Here is a 23,364-nt window from a genome sequence, read left to right as displayed (position 1 = left end):
CAAATGTTTTACAGTAAAATTCTGTTTTTATTTTGGGTTTTTGGTTTTTAACCTGTTGCCAGGGAGACTAAAGCCTCCCCACTCAACACAACGAAGCCTGCCACAGTGTTTCTAGAAGAAATTTGCCGTGGAACCATTCCTCTGCAGAATTTGTTTCCACAGGGACGAAATTTAACTTTAAATCTCAAAACTTTCAGCCTCAAGCGGAAGAGTTCACGTATCTCAGGGTTGAGGAGCGATGGACAGACTGATCGATGCAGCCTCACGTTTATAGCGTGAAGTTTCCCGACAGTTTGCAGTAATGATATTTGAGATTATTTTAAAAAATGATGTTTTATTGATGCTTGCAGCTTGTTGGCATCAGCCTTTGTAAGTGTAAGTAGATGAAGGGCGTTTTGCATCCTTTCCCACCGAGCTGCTGTCACTGATGACAGACGGCCTGATTCAAAGAGTGCATGTATTAACGCCAGCAGCAGCATCACGCTGCAATGTTATTGACACAGCATGAATCAAAAGCACAAACGTAGCCGGAGTAGTTTTTCTTTCTTGGAGTAATTTAAAGTAAAAGTATAAAATAACTGCAAGTCAGAGAGCAGCTCGGGGCAGTATCTCGCCGGAGGACATTTGGCATGCAGACTGGAGCAGCCAGGAATCGAACCACCAACCTTCTGGCTAACAGCTGACCTGCTCTACCTCCTGAGCTACGGCGACTACCAGGCGTTTTAGCTTTTACCGTTATAAGAATGAAACCGTGAGATATTTTTTCTTGGGATCTTTTGTGTTTTGGATTGAGCTTCTAAAAGCTTCCGCCGTGCATCGGTAATTTCCATCCCCCGTTTCGTTGGTCTACGTTTGCTGCTCGCCCTTCCTCGTTTGCAGCCCGGCTGTACTCCGTGCTGTGTTTTTGCCCCGAGTGGTTAAACATGTTGTCGAAGTAGCTCCAGGCCGACACGTGGTCTCTCAGACACAGCTGGGCTTGTTGTGGCGCACCGAGGAGTGTAAAGCACGGTGTTTCTGCCACAGCGACATTTTTATATTCCATAAAACACCACCATGATGTGACGCAGCCCTGGTGGTTGGTCAGCTGTGGCGAGGTTCTGGAGGCGAGTCTGTGGATTTGCTGGTCGAGCTTGGTTCCTCTCCTGTGGCTGGAGGAACAAAGACAACAGCTGGCAGCTGTGAGCTTCCTCTGAAGGGCGCCTGAGCTCACCGCATAGTTTATGGTCATCTCATTCGTTGACATCACCGCAGCCTTGTTAGTGTTCATACTGGTGCTCGAAGGCACGCGGTGTTCCCCTTAACGCCAGCATCACATCAGCATAGAAGTATGTTGGTTGTTGTATGTTTCCAGCATCTCGGAGAATCTCTGAGCTCCTGAGATTTCACGAGATGACAGTAAAAAGTGACTTTGGAGCGCCTCGGCGCCCCCGGGAGGAGCTGGAGGTGGTGGCTGAGGACGGGGAGTCTTATTCTCTCTGCTGGAAATTAACATTTACCAAAATTTACATTTTGCATCTAATAATTTATAATTCTTCTCCATAAAACTCTTCTTTAGTTGTAAATGATCTGTGGCAAAGTGAAATCATTTGATAAATACACCTGTCACGTCGGGAATCCAGACTCCTCGAGATGTGCTCTTCAGCTTTAGCGCCAGCAGTGTAATACAATAAAGTGTGTTATTTGGCCAGTGGTGCTGCTCCCCCTCGACACACACACACACACACACACACACACACACACACACACACACACACACACACACTCTGAAGCCTGAGTGGGACTTTCCAGCGTGAGGGAAATTCCATAGGATGTTAAGAGGGAGCAGATTTCCAAGCTCTGGCCTTGTACTTAATAAAACACGATCCACACTGAACATTTAACAATTTCCAGCCCCACATCATATTTATTGCTTTTCAATCTGCCATTTTTCCACCGCTCCAGCACTTCTCCGTTTTTTCTGAGGTGACAAAAACTAGGACGTAACTCGTGCCATAAGTTTGGCTCTGTGGGGCTTCCTTACAGGGAACGTCCTCTCCTACAGCCGTGTACGAGCCCTACAGTACGTCCTGCTTCCTCATCTGATCCCGAGACGCTTCATCATTAATAAGAATATTAAATACACTCAGTGTAAAACAATCTGATGCGTCTTTCAAACCTTTAGTCGTTTCGACTGTCGAACTGCTATTTGACGTTTTTTCCAACGTCACTTCCTGCAAACCTTTTCGGACTCTCAGCGGTGACCTTAAGACTCTGAACTCATCCTGAGTATCGTGACAAATGTTTAACCTCTTTAACTGAAAACGAAACCTCCATCAGTTCAACCCATGTAAGGCTCAGGTTTGGGTTTCTAGGCCTTTTTAGGAAATTTCCACGTTTGGACCACCGAATTAGAAAAGCTGTGGTGCCAAAGTTTTGGGATTACATTTAAAGGGTGATTCTAGTTTCTGGAGGTTTGTCTATCAGCCTGTGGCTAAAACAAAACCAATCTTAACACTAGAGCAGTCCCCAATGACCTGGATGTTCAGAGGTTAATCACCGGAGAAGTCGGCAGTAATAGAAAGGAAGACTTCCTACATTCATCATTTGTCCAGCAAAAAATCCATAAAGTATTTTTAATGAGAAGTTAACAGCTGATTTGCTCGACTACTGCTGTGTCACCCTTTGAAGCCATAATTTCCGTTTTCCTTAAATGCATCGGATGAATTAATCCATAATTTTCTTCCACTTATCCAAAGCCGCAGTTCCAGGCTCAGCAGGTTATTCCAGACCTCCTTTAAAACAGCAGCGTTTTCCAGGTCTTCCTGGGGGATCCTGAGGCCCCTCCTCTTTCCCAGTGTCCCCTCACTGTTGGGTGTTCCTGGAAGACCTCCAAAGGGAGGCGTCCTGATCCGATGCCTGAACAACCTCAGCTGAACTCGTCACCCATCTCTGTGCTCAGTTATGGAACATGCAGGAAGTCATAAAGTCTTAGTTTGAGGTTTGATTTAGTTTATTTTCCAACACTGAACAACGTTTAGCACCAATATGAGAAGCGCTCTTTAACCTGGTGCACAGCAACACACACACGTCACTTACAGCTGCTCAAAGCATCCTGTGCATGTGCTGAACCCTCGCTATGAAAGGAAGAGATCTTATTTCTGATTCGGGACCATCAAAGGTTTTTGTTGTCTCTGTCTTTCCTCATACATGCTCTTGATTTTCATTACATCACCTCTACCTCACTCACTGCAGTGTGGTGGGAGCGGATGAGGAAAAAACGCCATCTTTATATAACCAGAGCTGCAGCCAACTGTACTTGTGGTTGGAGGAAATGTCTTTAGGCTTGAATCATCCTGAGCTCTGCAGCCGGATGTAACCGGCCTAGTCCCCGGGGGGCGGGGGTTGCATTCTGGCGGCGCAGTCTCTCCTCAGGTTTGGTCAGGAACGGCTGCTGATCACTACGAATTCTTCAACTCGATCCAAAGCCTGTCAAAAATATTCTAAAGGGCTTCAGTATGTTGAATGAAGAGGTCAACAGATCTCTACGTTCAGCCCAGAGCAGGACGTCATCTCCTGGTTTTCCCTTTATAGCTGCAGCGGCTCTACATGGTCATTCAGAAATATCATCTGGTCTGGTGAAACCCACAGAAACCACAGTCTCGCTGTTGCACACGGAATAAAAAACCCACTGCAGCGTGCCGTGGTGCAAAGCTACGGGACTGGGTGGGACGTCTTCCCAGCACAGGTGCAGGTGTGAACGTTTTCAGGGCTTCCTGTATTGTTTCTGCACGGAGGAAGATGTGATTGCAAAAATCAGAAAAATATGCTGCCTGCAACATTTTCCAGTAAACACTCCCCCATCCTGAAGAGCAGCAAAGACGTCCAAATAATCCCTCGATTCGTCCCAATGAATTGGACCTTTTCATAGGTGCAGCCTTGAACTCCTGTGGAGGAGGATCGGACATTTAGATGCCTTTGACCTGTTAGCTTTCTGCTACAAGGCCTGTGTTGGTCCCCTCGTGTCAGATTTGGTGCTATATAAATAAAACTGACCCCAGGCTTTATTTGACTGGTCCTAACCGGCTGTCCCTCCCTGAGTTTGCCTGTTCCTTCCTGTTAAAAGGGAGTTTTTTGTTCCCACTGTCGCCAAGTGCCTGCTCACAGAGGGCTGTCTGATCGTTGGGGTTTTATCTGTATGACTTTATAATACAAAGCACCTGACTGTTGTTGAGATTTGATGCTATAGAAATAAGACTGAATTGAAGTGAGCCTCATGCATGCAGCGCTCGCCTCCTTTTCCTCTCTTTCATTTTTAACATTCAGTAACTGCATGAAGTTTGTTAAGCTGGTGAATATTTGGTTCAGTGATTGAGATTGCAGTTATGGACCAGAGTAATTGCGGTGACTGTAATCGAGCCTGTTTTCCTCACATCAGAAGCTGCGTGAGGAATGAAAAGCTCGGACGCTGTGCAGAGGTGCGCCGCTGCCCGTGCATTTCAGCTCTGATGAAAGTCTGCGTGTTTGCTGCTCTGCTGCTGCGTGCTTCCCTTCAGGTCACGTCTGTTGAGTGTCTGCAACAGCGCTTGTTGGCTTATCGGGTCCTTTTAGTTCTTTCTTTTTTCATCTGTTATTGTTCTTTGTTGGTTTTGAAGGCCTCCGGGGATCAAGTCACCTTAAAGTAATTATAGTGTCGAGTTACACGAGAGGCAGCCAGCGGTGTCCTGCAGTCAGCCAGCTCTTAGCCTTGTCTGGGTGTACACCCTCTGTACACAAAGCCACATATTTTTCTTCAAAACTGAGACGAGTGTGAGAAAATGACCCCGAGCTGTCGTTTTACTTATTCAAACAGTTTGGGAACTGAACTTTAAAGACGGTTGTTTGTATCTACGCCTAAATCTTGTTAGGATACCGTTCTTCACCAAGGTCGGTAGTTTTAGTGTGAATCATAGACAAACAGGCCGATCACCCTCAGGCTGTGCAGGATGGTGCCAGCTGCAAACAGGACTCGCTTTATTCTGGATTATTCTGGCATGAACTTCATAGCGAGATCATCAGAACTGCTCTGTCAGTTTGGGGCACAAGCTCCGCCCCTTTTTGACTAAAAGGAAATGTTGGCATTAAAACTAATTTCATAAGAATTGAAGAGCTAGTTTATGCTCACAGTTCAAATGTTGACGTCAACGAGACAAAAACGGGTCCTTTCCTGACTCTCGGTCGACTCTTTGGTGCGTCTGCAGCCGTCGAGTCTGCACCGTGTTACTGAGGCCGTCCTGCAGCAGGGCAGGAAATGGCGGGCTGCGCTGTAGGCTGGATGTGCTCGCTCAGGCAGCACATACGATAAATTGGAATCGATACAGAGAAGATTAGCATGGCCCCTGCGCAAGGATGACACGCAAAATCGTGAAGCGGTTCCACATTTTGATGAACGCTCACTTTCCTCAGGTTACGGTTCCAGGTTCTGTTGTTTCTGTGTTTTTATTGATTCTGTACAGAGATGAACTGTTTTTGTTTCAATGTTTTTGGGAAACATTCATTTAGTTCAAGCTAAAGTTGTGCAGTTCTTCAAAGCTCTGCACAAAGTTGATTCAGCCATCGGATGATTAGAGCTCAGATCCTCACAGCAGTCGGGTGAGGATGGGGAGTCTGGCTCCGCCCTCTTTTGTTGAAGCTAAAATCTGACCTCAAAGTTTTGAGTCATTTCATTATAATTGATCAGAATTTTCTGGTCAGTGACAGAAACCCAAAATCACGGCCTTCTTTCTTCTGATTACCAGAGACGACAGCTCCGTGACCAGGTGGCTGCTCTGCCATGTTAGCATGTCAGTGCGTCTGTGACGGAGGCTAGCCCGGGTTAGCATTAGCAGAGCTGACAGAGGCCTTTGCTGCAGACGAAGCTCAGTGCAGTGAGGACTCCTCTGTGTTAGCTTCAGTAAAACCTGAACTCCATGTCAGCAGTAACGAGCATCACAGCAGCACTTATGAACTCTTGACTTTAGGCGGATTCATGCAAATATCAATAGCACTGATATCTGATCGATACTAGTTTGATAGACGAGCTTTAAAAACAGGTTTTTATGTTATATAAGGAATTATTCTGCAAAGTAACAATCACAGCTGTTTAGAGGTTATTAAAGTTCAGAATCTGCAAATCGGTGATTTATTAAATGAATGACGGCGCTCTGTTCTCGCCTACATCCTTTATAGGTTCAACCATCAGTGTCAGCAATGCTGGGCCTGGATTTACTTTGTTACCATAGTTTGCAGGACTGCACACAGCTGCCACGCCCACTCACAGGGAAAACAGTGTTTTGTGGGTCATGTGACTCTTCCACACAAAATGATCCCTATGAGCGCTGCCTGAGAGATGTTCAGAGACGATGATGATGATGAAGAACATAAAAATAAATTTTTACAAATCAGATAAAAATAAGATAACAGATGAAGAAACGTCATCGATGTTTCAACAAACTCGTTTTAAGAATGAAGTGTTTTAAACTGGAATATTTCTTTCTTCACCTCTTCTCTTTCTGTTATTGGAGTTTAATATTTTTTAAGCAGAATGTTGCGTTTTGTAACTCCAACCTGACGAAAGATCAAAATGTGGAACCGCTTCACAATTTTGCGTGTCATCCTTGCGCAGGGGCCATGCTAATCTTCTCTGTATCGATTCCAATTTATCGTATGTGCTGCCTGAGCGAGCACATCCAGCCTACAGCGCAGCCCGCCATTTCCTGCCCTGCTGCAGGACGGCCTCAGTAACACGGTGCAGACTCGACGGCTGCAGACGGACCAACGAGTCGACCGAGAGTCAGGAAAGGACCCGTTTTTGTCTCGTTGACGTCAACATTTGAACTGTGAGCATAAACTAGCTCTTCAATTCTTATGAAATTAGTTTTAATGGCAACATTTCCTTTTGACTAAAAAGGGGCGGAGCCTAAGTGAACCACTGATTTGTGTGTGAAATGTTTGTACACAGTTTACACACAGATTTGTGTATGTATGCTGTGAATGAGGCCTGATGTGAAGTTGTTGATGCTAAATCAAGAAACTGTGAATCCTCCTTGCTGCTGGGATCCATCCTTAATCCATCCAATAAGAGGCTACACCTGAGGTGGAGGCAGGTGATCTGCTGTTCTGTTAGCATCTCCAGAAAAACGACCAAACTCATCCTCATGAAACTTGATGAAGAGCAGTCAGACGAAGAACCTGATGGATTTACAGATTTAACTCTGAAGGAAATCAGCTTTAGCAGCTGAAATAACTGAGGAGGTGATAAGCCTGCGGTCCTGAAGAGGCCTTAAGCTCCGCCCCCTTTAATTGTTACTAATTTCATAAGAATTGAAGAGCTAGTTTATGCTCACAGTTCAAATGTTGACGTCAACGAGACAAAAACGGGTCCTTTCCTGACTCTCGGTCGACTCTTTGGTCCGTCTGCAGCCGTCGAGTCTGCACCGTGTTACTGAGGCCGTCCTGCAGCAGGGCAGGAAATGGCGGGCTGCGCTGTAGGCTGGATGTGCTCGCTCAGGCAGCACATACGATAAATTGGAATCGATACAGAGAAGATTAGCATGGCCCCTGCGCAAGGATGACACGTAAAATCGTGAAGCGGTTCCACATTTTGATCTTTCGTCAGGTTAGAGTTACAAAACGCAACATTCTGCTTAAAAATATTAAACTCCAATAACAGAAAGAGAAGAGGTGAAAAAAGAAATATTCCAGTTTAAAATACTTCATTCTTAAAACGTCTGAGTTTGTTGAAACATCGATGACGTTTTTTCATCTGTTATCTTATTTTTATCTGATTTGTAAAAATTTATTTTTATGTTCTTCATCATTTTTAAGTTCTCCTCATCATCATCGTCTCTGAACATCTCTCAGGCAGCGCTCATAGGGATCATTTTGTGTGGAAGAGTCACATGACCCACAAAACACTGTTTTCCCTGTGAGTGGGCGTGGCAGCTGTGTGCAGTCCTGCAAACTATGGTAACAAAGTAAATCCAGGCCCAGCATTGCTGACACTGATGGTTGAACCTATAAAGGATGTAGGCGAGAACAGAGCGCCGTCATTCATTTAATAAATCACAGATTTGCAGATTCTGAACTTTAATAACCTCTAAACAGCTGTGATTGTTACTTTGCAGAATAATTCCTTATATAACATAAAACCTGTTTTTAAAGCTCGTCTATCAAACTAGTATCGATCAGATATCAGTGCTATTGATATTTGCATGAATCCGCCTGAAGTCAAGAGTTCATAAGTGCTGCTGTGATGCTCGTTACTGCTGACATGGAGTTCAGGTTTTACTGAAGCTAACACAGAGGAGTCCTCACTGCACTGAGCTTCGTCTGCAGCAAAGGCCTCTGTCAGCTCTGCTAATGCTAACCCGGGCTAGCCTCCGTCATAGACGCACTGACATGCTAACATGGCAGAGCAGCCACCTGGTCACGGAGCTGTCGTCTCTGGTAATCAGAAGAAAGAAGGCCGTGATTTTGGGTTTCTGTCACTGACCAGAAAATTCTGTTAAATTATAATGAAATGACTCAAAACTTTGAGGTCAGATTTTAGCTTCAACAAAAGAGGGCGGAGCCAGACTCCCCATCCTCACCCGACTGCTGTGAGGATCTGAGCTCTAATCATCCGATGGCTGAATCAACTTTGTGCAGAGCTTTGAAGAACTGCACAACTTTAGTTTGAACTAAATTAATGTTTCCCAAAAACATTGAAACAAAAACAGTTCATCTCTGTACAGAATCAATAAAAACACAGAAACAACAGAAACTGGAACCGTAACCTGAGGAAAGTGAGCGTTCATCAAAATGTGGAACCGCTTCACGATTTTGCGTGTCATCCTTGCGCAGGGGCCATGCTAATCTTCTCTGTATCGATTCCAATTTATCGTATGTGCTGCCTGAGCGAGCACATCCAGCCTACAGCGCAGCCCGCCATTTCCTGCCCTGCTGCAGGACGGCCTCAGTAACACGGTGCAGACTCGACGGCTGCAGACGGACCAACGAGTCGACCCAGAGTCAGGAAAGGACCCGTTTTTGTCTCGTTGACGTCAACATTTGAACTGTGAGCATAAATTAGCTCTTCAATTCTTATGAAATTAGTTTTAATGCCAACATTTCCTTTTAACTAAAAAGGGGCGGAGCCTAAGTGAACCACTGATTTGTGTGTGAAATGTTTGTACACAGTTTACACACAGATTTGTGTATGTACGCTGTGAATGAGGCCTGATGTGAAGTTGTTGATGCTAAATCAAGAAACTGTGAATCCTCCTTGCTGCTGGGATCCGTCCTTAATCCATCCAATAAGAGGCTACACCTGAGGTGGAGGCAGGTGATCTGCTGTTCTGTTAGCATCTCCAGAAAAACGACCAAACTCATCCTCATGAAACTTGATGAAGAGCAGTCAGACGAAGAACCTGATAGATTTACAGCTTTAACTCTGAAGGAAATCAGCTTTAGCAGCTGAAATAACTGAGGAGGTGATAAGCCTGCGGTCCTGAAGAGGCCTTAAGCTCCGCCCCCTTTAATTGTTACTAATTTCATAAGAATTGAAGAGCTAGTTTATGCTCACAGTTCAAATGTTGACGTCAACGAGACAAAAACGGGTCCTTTCCTGACTCTCGGTCGACTCGTTGGTGCGTCTGCAGCCGTCGAGTCTGCACCGTGTTACTGAGGCCGTCCTGCAGCAGGGCAGGAAATGGCGGGCTGCGCTGTAGGCTGGATGTGCTCGCTCAGGCAGCACATACGATAAATTGGAATCGATACAGAGAAGATTAGCATGGCCCCTGCGCAAGGATGACACGCAAAATCGTGAAGCGGTTCCACATTTTGATGAACGCTCACTTTCCTCAGGTTACGGTTTTAAAATGTTTTAAACTATTATAACAGAAAGAGGAGGTAAAAAAGAAATATTCCTTTAATGGCAACAATTAAAAAGGGGCGGAGCCAACTTTCAAACTGGACACTAAACTTAGGCATCGACTTCTGTAGCTGATCCCAGAGCAGCTGTGTGCATCTCTGACACTTGTTGTTGTATGTGTGTGTCTGTTTGTGTCTGTCGGTCTGTCACTCAGTGTCACAGCTACATTATGTATTCATGATGACGTCACGTTTGGTTTGTGCGATAAACAGTTTCCACAACTCAAATATGGAAACATGTGAATGTTACAAAGTAACAAAGTAAACTTTAAGCTTTTGTCTGTAATAGAATTTAATCCAGACTTAAACTCGAATCAGCTGCTGATCCAGTGACAGAGCAGCATAAGCTGACGACACTCGTGTCTCCAAACACGTACAGGAAGTTCACTTTCTGTTCCAAAGCAGATGTGCTCGTTTTTTACCAAACATCAGCCTGAAGGGAAGCCACAACTCAGCACGTTGTGTTTGTCTTTCTTTTGTCAGTTTGCAGCTTATATTTTGTGTTGAACTGATAATCCAGAATGTGCTCAGTTAAAGTGTGTAATCGACTACTCAAAGCCTGTTTCACACACATTCACATGCAGGGTAACGCAGGCTTAAAGAAACTTGGACGTGGATCGGCCCTCCCTCTGATTGGTAGACGACTCTGATTCTTACTTCCTGTTTTACTTTGGCGATCACTCTCTTTGTGCGTCTTTGCTTTGTTTGTGTTCTGGTCATTATGTCACCTGTGTTTAATCAGCTTCAGCTCTGTGTTTAAAGTCCTCTCGTGCTTTCCTTCGTCCTGTTTGTGCTTTCCTGGAATCTCCTTTTGTTTGTTGCACTTTGTGGTTTCCTGCTTTTTTGTACATTTTTTTCCCTCCAGCTTAATTAAACCTCGGTTTTTGTTACCAGGCTTGGATCCAGTGTTCTGCATTTTTAATAAACAAAACATCGTTCCTCCAATTTCTGCTGATTCGGGTAAAATTAGATTGAAATGCTGCTTCAGCGTGAAACAACCCTGCACTGAAAATCAGACCTCTCACAATCAGCTGTTTCTTTGTCTTTTAAATAAAGTTGTGCACATTTTTGCTCACATGACTGTTGAAAGTTAACCCAAAACACACTTTTTAAAATGTTGCTCCAGTGAATTATGGGAACAGCTCCAGATCCCGGGAACAGAGCTCGTTCCTGTCACGGACGTTAAATATTATATATGCAGGTGTTTGAGTTGATCCTGCCGAGCAGGTGTGGAGTCGCACGGCTGCTCTGTGATGGTCACGTTTGTCTGTTACAAACTTTTGTTACTTAAAATGCAAGAAGCAGGACGTGTGTATTTATTATTATTAATCCACTTTCTTCCTGTTCTAAACAATATTTCTTCTCTTCTGTGACTTGTTTAGCTGTGATTCCTCTGCCCCTCAGTTATCTGGTGATCATGTGATTCTGGTGAATCTGTTTAGAGCAGCTGAAGGTTTTATTTGGTGCGACGTCCTCACGTCTGATGTTTTTCACACTCTGAACGTGTTGCTCTGTCCTCTCTCAGGTATTGGAGGGCTCGAGGAGTTCGTCTTGAAGTCGGCCACGCTGTCAACCGCACCCGCCTGTCCGCCCTTTACCCCGCTCAACTTTGAGGCCACGCCCATTGTCCGGGTTGCCATAGAGCCCAAACATCCAAGTAGGTCTTCGAAGGCGCTCTCACATGTAGTTCGTGAAACTAATCTGCTGCTTTGTTAAATTCAGTGAAACCGGAACGTTCAAACTGTCTCCTTTCATTTAGTTGGACACGTGTGTGAGTCTGTGTGTGTGTTTGTGTGTGAGAGTGTGTGTCTGTGTGTGTTTGTGTGTGAGACTCCCACGCACTGAATTTTGGTATCAGCCAAAAACTCAGCACAGTTGAAGTCAGTCCAGCTGTGCTGATGTATTCAGACCACATCAGTTTCACATCATGTTAATGACTCAAATACAGTCGACGGCGTGTTTTACAAACCAGAAATATATAATTCCCCAACAGCCAATGGGAGAGCACTTCCTTCCAAAGCTGGAGTTCAGTAACACTAACTGGCCCTCTCCTTATTTGTTCTCTGTACGGAGACAAAGCGCCCAGCTCTGCGCCTCCGTCTGCCCTCAAATGGTGATGATGAGCTTGTGCTGATGGCGTCAGAGAGAAACCGCCGTGTGAGAGAAACCGAGTCGATTGGCTGAAACATTTCAAACTCCTACATTTGGCCCAGTTCACATTCTGAGCCCAAATCTGCACCTATTTGTGTGTTTGTGGCAACTGTAAACGTAATCGCACCAAACTGAACAAATCTTTATTGAGAGGCTCCACACTGCTCCAAGTCACGGCAGGCACAGCTTCCTAAATGTCAGCTGACATCGATGGTGTGAGAGTCACATGACTTGGACCTGAATCAGATTTAAGATGAAAGTTTTACGGCTTTGAATTTAACTTTAATACGGACGACTCGAGATATCACTTGTACTTTAGTTTCTTGCCGCACAGCCTCAGGAAGTAAAAAGATTCATACGAAAAGCCGAGCTTCCCCGCTGCTCTGGTCCATTCAATTCAATGCAACTTTATTTATACAGCACCAAATCACAACAACAGTCGCTTTATATTGTAAGGTAGAGACCCTACAGTAATACAGAGAAAAACCCAACAATCATATGACCCCCTATGAGCAGCACTTTGGCGACAGTGGGAAGGAAAAACTCCCTTTTAACAGGAAGAAACCTCCAGCAGAACCAGGCTCAGGGAGGGGCGGGGCCATCTGCTGTGATTGGTTGGGGTGAGAGAAGGAAGACAGGATAAAGACATGCTGTGGAAGAGAGACAGAGGTTAATAACAGTTAGGTTCAGTCAGGTTTGAGTGTGTTCCTCATTGTGTAGACGTTCCGACGCTCAAACAGCCGAATCGATGATCGTGTTTCCACCTCGTTTGTTTGTGACAGGCGAGATGCCAAAGCTGGTGCGCGGGATGCGTTTGTTGAACCAGGCCGACCCCTGTGCCGAGGTTCTGATCCAGGAAACCGGAGAACACGTTCTGGTCACTGCTGGCGAGGTTCATCTGCAGCGCTGCCTGGACGACCTGAGAGAGCGGTCAGTGTGTGTGTGTGTGTGTGTGTGTCTGTATGCTGATGTTAGGGATGTAAAGTGTTCATGTTCACTCGTGAACACTTGTTAAAGAAACCTGCTCTGCTTTGGCTCACTTCCTGTTCCTGTGGTGAATGTTCATAATTGAAACATAGTAACAGCTCAGTGTGAGCAGCAACCTCTGTGAGCTTCGGAATGCTCTAAACATATCCTTATATGGTCATCTCATACAACAGACACCCAATCAGCCAATCAGGGATACCGTGGGTTCATTATTATTTTCTTTCTGCATGCTTCCTTTGACTGACATGATTAAGTCATTGAGGATATTTCTAATCATCTCTGTGCTGATCACGTTCACTTGTGTGTCTTTTGGCTTCCATACAGTCATTTTGTTTTAAACTCAGAGTAACTGAGCTCATCCTTTAACAACATCAAATGTCTACATCAGGGATTTCTAGTGTTTCTAACGCTGGCATAATAATTACAGTTCGTCTCTGGGCTTCGACTCCCAGGTAAAATCTGTTTTACGTTCCATTTAAGGAACATTTAGCAAAAGTCTCATCAGAGAAAACATTTCATGCATCTGTGTCATCATTACTATAACACTTAGTTAACTTAATTATTATGTCTAAGAATCAAAGGATGGTGCAGGTAGTGCAGGTAGCTTTATCCAAGAGGTCACTCTGACTATAATTTTTTTATTTATCATAAAGACAAAAAGGGAAACCAGCTCTGCTCAGATGAACACGGCTGGGTCCACTAATCCACTTCCTGTGGTTCTTTGAAGCCTTGGAATAATCAGACCATCCAAACTGTTCACGCAGATTATTCTGCATGTATGTGGTCGCTGATTTATACGGACAGTAAACAATCTGCTCAGCATCCGTGTGATTGGAGAAATTCTCCAGTATGGCTGCTAACCAATCAGATTACGTTCTGATAATATCCAGAGAGGCTGAAGGAGCAGTGAGTCATCATCATTTTTATCATAATTTAATCTAAATTCATTTCGTTTTGTTCAAATAAATCTTGTGAGATGAGCACAGGTGTGAACTTCAGTGTCAGAGTTGTTGGTGAGAGCTGCTGCGCTCGGGTTACAAAGCGTGACGTGTGCTCGTCTCCATGACAAACACGGGAGCTTCCTCCCTCACACCCTGATCGTCAGTGAAAGATCAAGAACAAGGAGCTTACGTCTGATTGGATCCCTCCCAAACTGGTCCCGCCTCTCTATACAACTTAATTAATTCTGATTGGATCTCGTCGCCCCGGAACATTGTCGTCTCGTTTTTATTCATCGACAAAAACATTTCATCACAGGTTTTGTGCATTCGGGAGGTTTTTTTGTTTGTTTGATCAGTCAACAAACGAACGCTGTTTGGCAGCAATGGCGAGACGTGGGCGGAGTTTCTGATGATAGGTCAGCGTGTGTGCAGCAACCTCTGAGAAAGGCTTTAGTTGATTATTGCGGCGTCTTCTGTCTCCATGACCGACAATAATCTCCACCTAGACCGTGAACCAAGAAATGATCCCATGAAGTAAAGTCCCACTTTTCAGAAAGTCTGACTCGGACTGCGTTGGTATTAATAACCGTGCTCCTCACGTGGCGTCTGCTGTCCCAGTATTCAGTTTTTATATTTCTCCATATCTGACTTTTTCTGTCTGGGTCATATCGATCGTCCGTTTGTGTCTGTGTCCTCTCCTGTTGTGTAGTGCAGGTTGAGTACAGTGTGTGTTCGTGAGCGACTCACATCTGAGGCACAGAGCTGATCTGTTTCCAATTCCAGCCCATCATTATCTGGCTATCATTACGTATTGACTGCTGCTCCCGTCTGGACGCTGCCGGCCTCCTCAGAAGAACAGTGCGAGCTCATTGACCGGCACATAGATTATTTTCACAGGGGAAATTTGGTGTCGCTGCTGCAGCCTCACAAAATCATCGGAGAATGAGGTTAGAAACGGCGTTTCCAGAAAACCTAAACACAAGACCCGCCTGTAACATTAACCCTTTAAGACCGACCATAGAACCAAGTCCGCCAGAGCTTATATTATATGTTTACATGCTGTGGAGCCATTTTTGGGAGCATTTCAAGTTGCTATACATCAATACAACCATTACAGCCTAAATTTTAATAATATGTCTGCATTAAGTGCATAGTAATTACATAAATTGTAAGAAAGTGCAATAAACTACCAAAAAATTGAAAATCGTTTTTGTTTTTTAACATATATTTCTAGTTAGAGAAATTTAAGAGGCTTATCCCTCAAAACTGTAAATACAAAAAAGTTGCACAAAATAGTTTCCCACCACAGGAAATTTATTTTGAGTGTCTTCATAGTTTTATTTTTGAAATACACCAATTTTTATACACTGCAGGAAAAATGAAAATAAATATTATAATGCAAATTTGCAAAAAAGCAGCATGTGCATCAAAATAAACTATTTCCAGCAGTGCAATATGAGTCCTAAGCATCCCAGAAACCACACAGAAAGTCATAAAGTCAAACATAACTTTTAAAAACACCAGTATAGGCTCATGAGGCCTTGATGGTCAAAAAACTTCGGGCCTTTCTCAATATGCGTACTTGTGCGTACTTGCGTTCTCGTGTACTCGTGATACGTCATCAGTCGGAGACCAAGTACTGTTCCAATTCGAAGTACGCATCAAGCCGAGAACGCGAAAAAGTCCCGGATGTGTTCTCGCTCCGCCCGTTTTATCGAGCATGCATCGGTGGTGACTTGTGTGGACTTGGTACAGCTAAATATCCCAAAATAAACTTTTAAGTTCTTTTCAAGCGAGAATGTAGCTGTGTAAACTTCGAATATCTGCTCAGTTTATCAAGATATCATATATTTCCAAACGAGGTCCGACGTTTTCGGAGACGTCTGTGACCCGCCAGCCCCATAGCAGACAGCGAGGTCGAGGATTATTACAGCCGGCGAGAACAGCGGACTCCCGGCAGATCGTTTTCAACCCCCCCGCGGTCTTTTCGCTACTCAGGTTAAACAAACCCCAGTAGTTGTCTATTGTATTGAGTGTCCACTAAAATAAAAATAAAAGCGTTCTAACATCTCACCTGCTTGTTTTTATTAAGGTATGTACACGTATGTACATGTACACTATTTTTATTAATAGAGATTTCACTACTGAAGTTAAACATGATATATAAGTCACTTAGATCACTTCTAAATGTTAATGTTTGGCTTATTTCGGCTTTTTATTAGTTCCTGAGTAAACCGGTTTGGCTGTGATTAAAGTTAAGCTTCATAACATATTACTCACAGTTAAATTAAGGACGGCAGTAAAAACTCCGGACCTGTGACATCATCAAGTACGCTGGTGTTCCAATTGTACAAATCGCGAGTCCGTACTCCCGTGCGTTCTCGGCGAGTCCGTACTCCCGTGCGTTCTCGGCGAGTCCGTACTCCCGTGCGTTCTCGGCGAGTCCGTACTCCCGTGCGTTCTCGGCGAGTATGTACCCGCCGAGAACTCGAGTACGTACTCGCGTACTTGAGAATTGAGAAAGGGCCCATATTTCCACAAAATGACGTCACTTCCGGTTTCGGGCAGGTCATGGCGGACATGCGATAGTTCGCGCTGACGTCTATTCCAACATAGGAAGTGTTACAAACAGCTGATCGGATCGGCAAAGCGTGTTTCTGGAATATTATGTTTTTGTTGCTGCAAGTGCTTTTTATGCAGTTTTTGCAAAGCTATATGTGGAAGGAAACTGTGACCGAGGACAAGCTGATGGCAGAAGATGTAAGTACAACTCCTCCGGTTTCATATGCAAAAAACATTATTGCGCTAGCTCACGTGGTTGCAGAGCTACCGGGATTTAAAATAGTTACGCAAAACAGAGCGTGCAGCTCTGACCGGGTTTAAAGGGTTAAACCACGGCTGTGTAGCAGGTAGTAAACACACTGGAGCCAGTTACAAGTTTAAAAAGGTGCTTTTTTCTGTGGGCAGCAACACGACCTCATTTTCCCCCAAGAGTGCAAACACAAACAGAAATAATCCATCCACCGATTCCTGAACCCGGCAGGCCAGTGTCAAACTCTTCTACTTCTATTGTTTCATGGTGTCGCAAGATAAACAGTTTACAACAATATCTGTCATGGCTTTGATGGTCAGTGTAGAGGCTACATTAATTTCTTAAAGTTCAATAAAGCTGAAGATCCTGTTGAGGTTTTTCAAAATAAACTGAAATGACGACAAACAGAAGGACCAGTCCAAACAAATCGAGGACCTTATTCCTGAACGAGGGGCTGCCTCTGTAGCACAGACATGAGTTGGTTATGAAACATCTGACACTGTGCAAATTACAGCAGAAATGTCACAGTGAAAACCTGCAGTGTGCAGGTGAGACTGCAGCAGACCCTCAGAGACTCGTGACCTCCTTTATCCTTTCAAACATCTCCTGCATGTCAGTGTTATAAAACCACACAAGCTGAGACTGAAGGAGTCACCTGGATGATGATGAAGCGTTTGTCCCACTGAAATCGACCTTTGGCATCTACGTACCTGGATGACTGAGCATCAAGACATTAAAACAGCCTGGATTTCCTGTTCATCGTCTAATCGTCTTTTTGTACATCGCTGAGCTTGTGCGACGGGATGCTGTTTGCAGTGTGTAAAGCGTGTTTTCATCGGTTTATTTTTACTCAGTTTTTATCCGTAAGAACAGTTGCTCTGTGTTCATTAATCTCGGTTCTTGTCATCTCAGCGGGGAACAGAAATCAATCAGTTAGAGAGAACTCGGAGCAGCCGCTCTCCGGGCACGGCTGCTCAGATGATAACACAACATCTTCGATATTTAGCGGTGTGTAATTTTGCGTTTGAAGTCGTCTGTTTATTCCAGACATGAATTGCAAGTCACTGAAAGCTGTTGCATGGATGCTGTCCATGACAGGCTGAGCAGGTCAAGCTTTTAAGGTCTAAACAGGAGAAACTAGATGAACAGTGTCCCTTTATTTCATATATATACACAGTATTTGTGCTTCCTGACCATTTAAACATTTATATTTCAGAAAAAGTGAATTATAAAGTCGCCAATGTACAAGTAGGTTTATTTGTCATTAGATCAGAGTGATTTCCTGCACAGCTGTAAGGATGCAGATGCCGTTAAAGCCAGTATCTGCAGCAATCTAAAGCATCGCATTTACACTCAGTGCATTTATCAAGACACATCACATCTTTTCTTCTGAGAGTTTTAACCTTGTTACACCAGAATTCACAGGCAGCACGACGTGCTCTTTCCTGTGATGCCATTATCTCCGATGTTCAGCTTTTTCCATTAAGGCTCAACATCCATAAATCCATTTAGGATGCATAAAAATAGCTCTTTATAACTTTGTGCCTCGGTATCATCAGTTCTCATTATCAGTTTTCCTTCCGTGTCGGATTTAATCCAGTGACAGATGTCTGCACATCCGTGGTAAAACCAAACTGTTAATTCAGTCTGTTCTGTTATCACGCGGCTTTGCTAAAATACAAATGTACGCCCCAACGTTAAAATAGCCTGGCCAGGTTCCCCTAATGCTGTCACAACACCTCGGATCCATCGAGGCGGGGACTCCTCGGATTGCTCGCCTTCGCTTTAGCAGCAGATCCTTTAGATCAGGGGTGGGGAACTCCAGGCCGCAGCTTTTAGACGTGTCCTTGATCCAACACAGCTGATTTAAATGAGCTCCTCAACGGTCGTGTCCAAATCCATGGCTGCTTCCTCCTGAGGACGCATTTGTAGACCGATTACGTCACAGCGACGCGCCGAAGGCTGTCCAAACTCGTAGACTCCTCCGAATGCAGCCGACAAATGCGTCCTCCTTTTCCCCGAATTTGAAGGATGGGTCGGGTGTGTCCTTCGTGGCCTACCATATCCCAGAATTCATAGCACGGCCCAGCCAAACTCCAGTTTCCAACAATGGCGGCCGCTACTAAGTTTTAAAATTACTCTTACTAATCTTTCTGGGTCACAAAATAAACTTTAAACATATTTCAGGTGAGAAAGTAGCTGTGTAAACATCAAATATCTGCTCGGTTTATCAAGATATCGCATATTTGCAAAAGTGCTTCAACGTTTTCGGAGACGTCTGCTACCCACCAGCTCGATAGCTCGCCGGGAGCTCGAGGGTCACTGAAGCCGCCGAGAACGGCACAACTCCCGGCACATCATTTTCAGATCACCGCGGACTTTCGCTGCTCGGGTTAAACGTAATATATAAGTCACTTAGACAACCTAAAAATGTTATTGTTTGGCTTTTTCCAGTGTTTTGTTTGTTCGTGAGTAAATCGGTTTGGCTGAGATCAAAGTTATTAGATTAGATTAAATAAAACTTTATTAATCCCCCGGGTGATTTTTACACAGCTGAATAAACGTCAAACAGAAAACTGATTAAACAGAAGTGTGAGACGGTCGAGAGTTTCCTCCAGTGTCCTGTTATATTTTAGACAGCAAGTAGCAGACGGCCGAGTTTATTCAACTCCACCGAGACAGCGGTGACGCTAATCAGAAGGCTAGACCGTCCAATTTCACAGCCTTTACTTCCTGCCTACCCGACCTTCTGAGGACCCGGCCCACGTAGACCGCGAAGGATGCAGCCCATGAATTTGGGCACGACCAACATGTGAAGTTCTCCAGAGGCCTGCTAATGAGCTAATCATTGGATTCAGGTGTGTTGACCCAGGGTGAGATCTAAAACCTGCAGCCCTCGAGGCCTGGAGTTGGACACCCGTCTCAAAGTATCAGACAGTAGATCTCAGGAGGTCCTTGGTTGCTCCGAGATCTGAGAAATTTGGGGGCCGAGTCAACAATAGAAACTCTGAAACTATTATGAGAAATGTTTGCACTGTGGCACAATGAATACAGCTGCTGTTATCAGTTAATGTGGCTGCTGCAGTCGTGTTTAAGCAGGTGTGTCAGTTACATTGTCAGGACAACATCACGTTTCAGCTTGATGTTTCTGGGTGGCCGTTACAGTCCTGTGCAAAAGTTTTGAGCCAGCTGTTATTTCTCTGGATTTTGTTTGGAGGTTTATTGAGCAAACCTACCTGGAAACACAGGTACGATCAGCTGAAGGTGCATCTCTCCTGCGTCAGGTCTCTGCTGGATTGTCTTCCTGTTTACGTAAATACGTGTCAGAAGATGTTTAGGCCTTGCACATTATTCATTTTCATCTTCAGATTTTTTTAAGGAGTCGATGCACGCCAGCGTCGGGATGTGCCAAATCTTTAGCTAACAGCTCCGTGGGAATCACCTGTTTGGGGCAAAAATACTATTTTATGTCAGACTGTGTTATCTTTGGCATTTTTTATCGATCCAGTTAAAGAAATTGGAATCATGTGTTTTTGTGACAGCCACACAAAAAACTGAAAATGAGTCAACGTCCAAAGGAAACCTTAAAAGAGCTCCGGAAAGCTGGAAAACTGTTTCTCAAGACAAATTAAAAAACTCAAAGGAAGCAAAATCTAAAGAAACGAGGGGTGGCTCAATACTTTTGCACAGTATTGTACATGTGCTTCATATGTAATTCCATTAATTTTTAATCTTATGCTGTCACGAGGACAGATTATAATTAAATGCCTGAATAACATTATCCATGTACAGGAAACAGTACCTGCTGTTACAGGTAAATCTGCACATTCGAAGTGTTTGGAGTGTTTATCAGAGGGCGCAGCAGCAGCTATACGAGAGCTAGCTAACAGTGCTGACAGGACCAGTCACTGGCTGGGGGTAAAAAGGGCTGACATCACTTGGGCAGCTAACCGCGAGAGAAAAGAAAATATTTGCTCTTCTTCCCTTTTCTGGGAGGCAGTGGGGAGGAAGAGCGTACAGCCCGATCCGGCGGGGAGGTGTGGCCCCCCTCCAGCTCTCCTGTCGTGTCTTACTCCTCTCTGTCACCTTTTCTATCCCTTTGAAGAAGTGAGGCTCCATAAATGTTAAAGAGGTACGTATTATTTCTCAGTTGAAGTGAATAGATAGAAAATAAACTGTAGGAAACTAAACAGAAGATGTCAACATAAACCAGAGACACTCCGGGGCCTGATCAACCCTGGCAGGGCCTCCTTGGATGAGGGTGTCTGGTAGAGGTGGAATCACCATACATCCCACGATACGATATTATTGCAATTTTTAAAAATATTTTGCGATATTCAGATTCTGTACATAAAGGTAAACTTTATCAATCATCATTTTCTCTAATATCAAAGTCTCACACTCAGTCTTTCTCTCATTTCAGTTTGATTGTTGACAAACTGAACGGTTTGTATTACAGTCTAGTCCAACTTAACTGAATCAACCATCTGGTACAATTATAGCTATTCTGAACTATGCAGTTTATGAAAACTATGCAGCCCCTTCAGCAACTGAAGAATTTGAAAGTAAATTAAAACAAAATATAATTTTACATTAAATAAAAAAGTTTTAAACTTAATTAAAATAAAACATGTCTTAAATTAAAATAAGTAAACTGTCATGTTTATTAAACACATTTGGACAGTGAAGGAATGTCAGGATTCTTGCTCAGAAAAAGGATCAACATGCTCTGAAGTCAGAGCACAAAAACCTTTTTTGTAACAAAGTATCGATTTCTGCTGTCCCTGTATCCATACATTATTAGCAAACAAAATATCACCATGCTACACAGTATCCATTTTTCCCCCCACCCCGAGTGTCTGGTGATAATGGCCGAAACACCCGATGAATCCGAGGTCCACTACTGACGACGTGTCCCAAATCTTAATATGATAACCTAGATCAGATCTCCTGGGTGAAAGACACAACGATGTGTGCTGCTGGTAACGTTTCTGGGTTTTCCTCATAACAGCCGTCCCTCAAGATTCTCGCCATTTAACGCAATGCACAATCAGGTAGTGCTTTTACTGAATCACCAAAGAATAGAATAAAACTTGTGGTGAGTCCATGAAGCAGCAGATGGTCACAGTCAAGTGACCGGTTACGATTCCCGTCGTGATGGCGAAAGTCTGTTCGCCGGTCGTGTTTTCGTAGGTTAGACATTTTCAAAGCTAATGTTTCAGCGGGGCGAATGTTTCACGCCTGCGGTGCATGTTATCCTCAGGTCTTCAGCGGGAGCCTGTCACCATAGCAACCAGGGAAACTCAGTTTCTGTGTTTGAACCCAAACCGTGAACTTTCATTACTCAAACCTGCCCATCCGTCCGTGTCTCGTTACTGGAGCCAGTGTCAGATTGTAAACGTTAACTGTGTGATGCTGTGTGTGGGGCTCAGTCATCTTTATGTTACCTTACATGCAGCAGAGCCTATTTATTGTATAAAAGTAAATTCGGGACAGTGAGACAGCTGATGCAAACACACCCGTGTCCCTGAAAGTCTTCTGCCATGTGTTTAGTGATGACATCATCCTCAGCCTCCGAATTCGGGGTTTTACTGAACGTGCTTACTTACCAGAAGCACAAGAATCGATTTAAAGCAACGAAGAGGCCGTGGAGATCGATGGAACGAAAACAGGTCTGAATAAAACCCCCGCAGACACAGTAAGACATAAACTGCAAGCAAATGATTCAGCAGAGCAAGTTTTTCTCAAGGACCTCTCTCCGCTTGGCTCCCGTCACTGGCCTGTCTCCCAGATCCTGCCTGAACATGCTCCATCACAGGGACGTCATTACTCCAGCGATGAGTGCTGCATTGTTTTCACCAGACCTCAGGCGGGCAGTCGGGCTGGAGAGCCTGAATTTTCTCATCACCTCAGAGATTCTTCTTCCTGCTGCTCTCAGACTTTTGATGCTTTTTAAAAGGCACCTCCTCCCTGTGATATCGCAGGCCCAACTCGGCGTCTGTGGAGCTGAACTCACACAAATGTGTTTTTCAGAGTTTGGATGTAGGGATGCACCGATACCAATTTTTTCAAACCGATACTTGGATCTGAGTACTTGCCGATACAGAGTACAAAAAACGATACTTCTACCACACACACACACACACACACACACACACACACACACACAAATGCAGACAGGTTTTATTTTATTCTCTGCCGATAAAAAATAAAATCTTAATAAAAATGACCACAAAAAAATTTAAAGTGAAAAATAAGCACTTCTGTTAAATTATTGCAGAGTCTCCACATTGTAATTTTACAAAATATCACTGAACTATTGGCACTGTCTCGAGCTTTCAGAATAATAAATAAACTCTTCTGTTTATTTATTATATTTCATATCTCAGCTCGAGTATGCTGAGAAGACGGTGCAATCCTATGTTTTCCACGACCGGCATTGGCTGGTCATCCAGAGCGATAAAATGAGTCGAGCCTCTGTTATTTTAACTGCCCGTGGATTTTCTCTTGACATTTTTCATCACTTTTCCAAAACCTGAGTTAAAGTTGGCTGTTCCACACTGCTGA

General features: G+C 44.1%; 1 protein-coding gene, 1 long non-coding RNA gene and 5 other non-coding genes across 7 annotated transcripts in view; 5 read left to right on the top strand and 2 right to left on the bottom strand.

Annotated features, from left to right (window-relative positions):
* The window catches only part of efl1 (elongation factor like GTPase 1), an 80,696-nt gene that overhangs the window by 43,534 nt on the left and 13,798 nt on the right, over positions 1–23,364 (top strand). Inside the window, exons 15-16 of the mRNA XM_085157249.1 lie at positions 11,432–11,563; positions 12,840–12,987. Coding sequence (XP_085013375.1) covers positions 11,432–11,563; positions 12,840–12,987 — 280 coding nt within the window. The remainder of the gene's footprint in view (positions 1–11,431; positions 11,564–12,839; positions 12,988–23,364) is intronic.
* Positions 5,293–5,399, top strand: LOC146526280 (U6 spliceosomal RNA). Its single transcript, XR_014875481.1, has one exon. It is a non-coding gene; the product is annotated as a U6 spliceosomal RNA (small nuclear RNA).
* Positions 6,575–6,681, bottom strand: LOC146526279 (U6 spliceosomal RNA). Its single transcript, XR_014875484.1, has one exon. It is a non-coding gene; the product is annotated as a U6 spliceosomal RNA (small nuclear RNA).
* LOC146526278 (U6 spliceosomal RNA) lies at positions 7,493–7,599 on the top strand. The gene has a single exon (XR_014875482.1). It is a non-coding gene; the product is annotated as a U6 spliceosomal RNA (small nuclear RNA).
* LOC146526277 (U6 spliceosomal RNA) lies at positions 8,794–8,900 on the bottom strand. The gene has a single exon (XR_014875480.1). It is a non-coding gene; the product is annotated as a U6 spliceosomal RNA (small nuclear RNA).
* On the top strand, positions 9,712–9,818 carry LOC146526276 (U6 spliceosomal RNA). Its single transcript, XR_014875479.1, has one exon. It is a non-coding gene; the product is annotated as a U6 spliceosomal RNA (small nuclear RNA).
* LOC146526275 (uncharacterized) lies at positions 15,742–18,451 on the top strand. The gene is made up of 2 exons (XR_014873751.1): positions 15,742–16,389; positions 16,471–18,451. It is a non-coding gene; the product is annotated as an uncharacterized LOC146526275 (long non-coding RNA).

This window comes from Neolamprologus multifasciatus, chromosome 1 (assembly GCF_963576455.1).
Source record: "Neolamprologus multifasciatus chromosome 1, fNeoMul1.2, whole genome shotgun sequence".
NCBI classification, from domain to species: Eukaryota; Metazoa; Chordata; class Actinopteri; order Cichliformes; family Cichlidae; genus Neolamprologus; species Neolamprologus multifasciatus.
The sequence above is the reverse complement of the archived record's forward strand: the minus strand, read 5'-3'. Positions and strand labels throughout refer to the sequence as shown.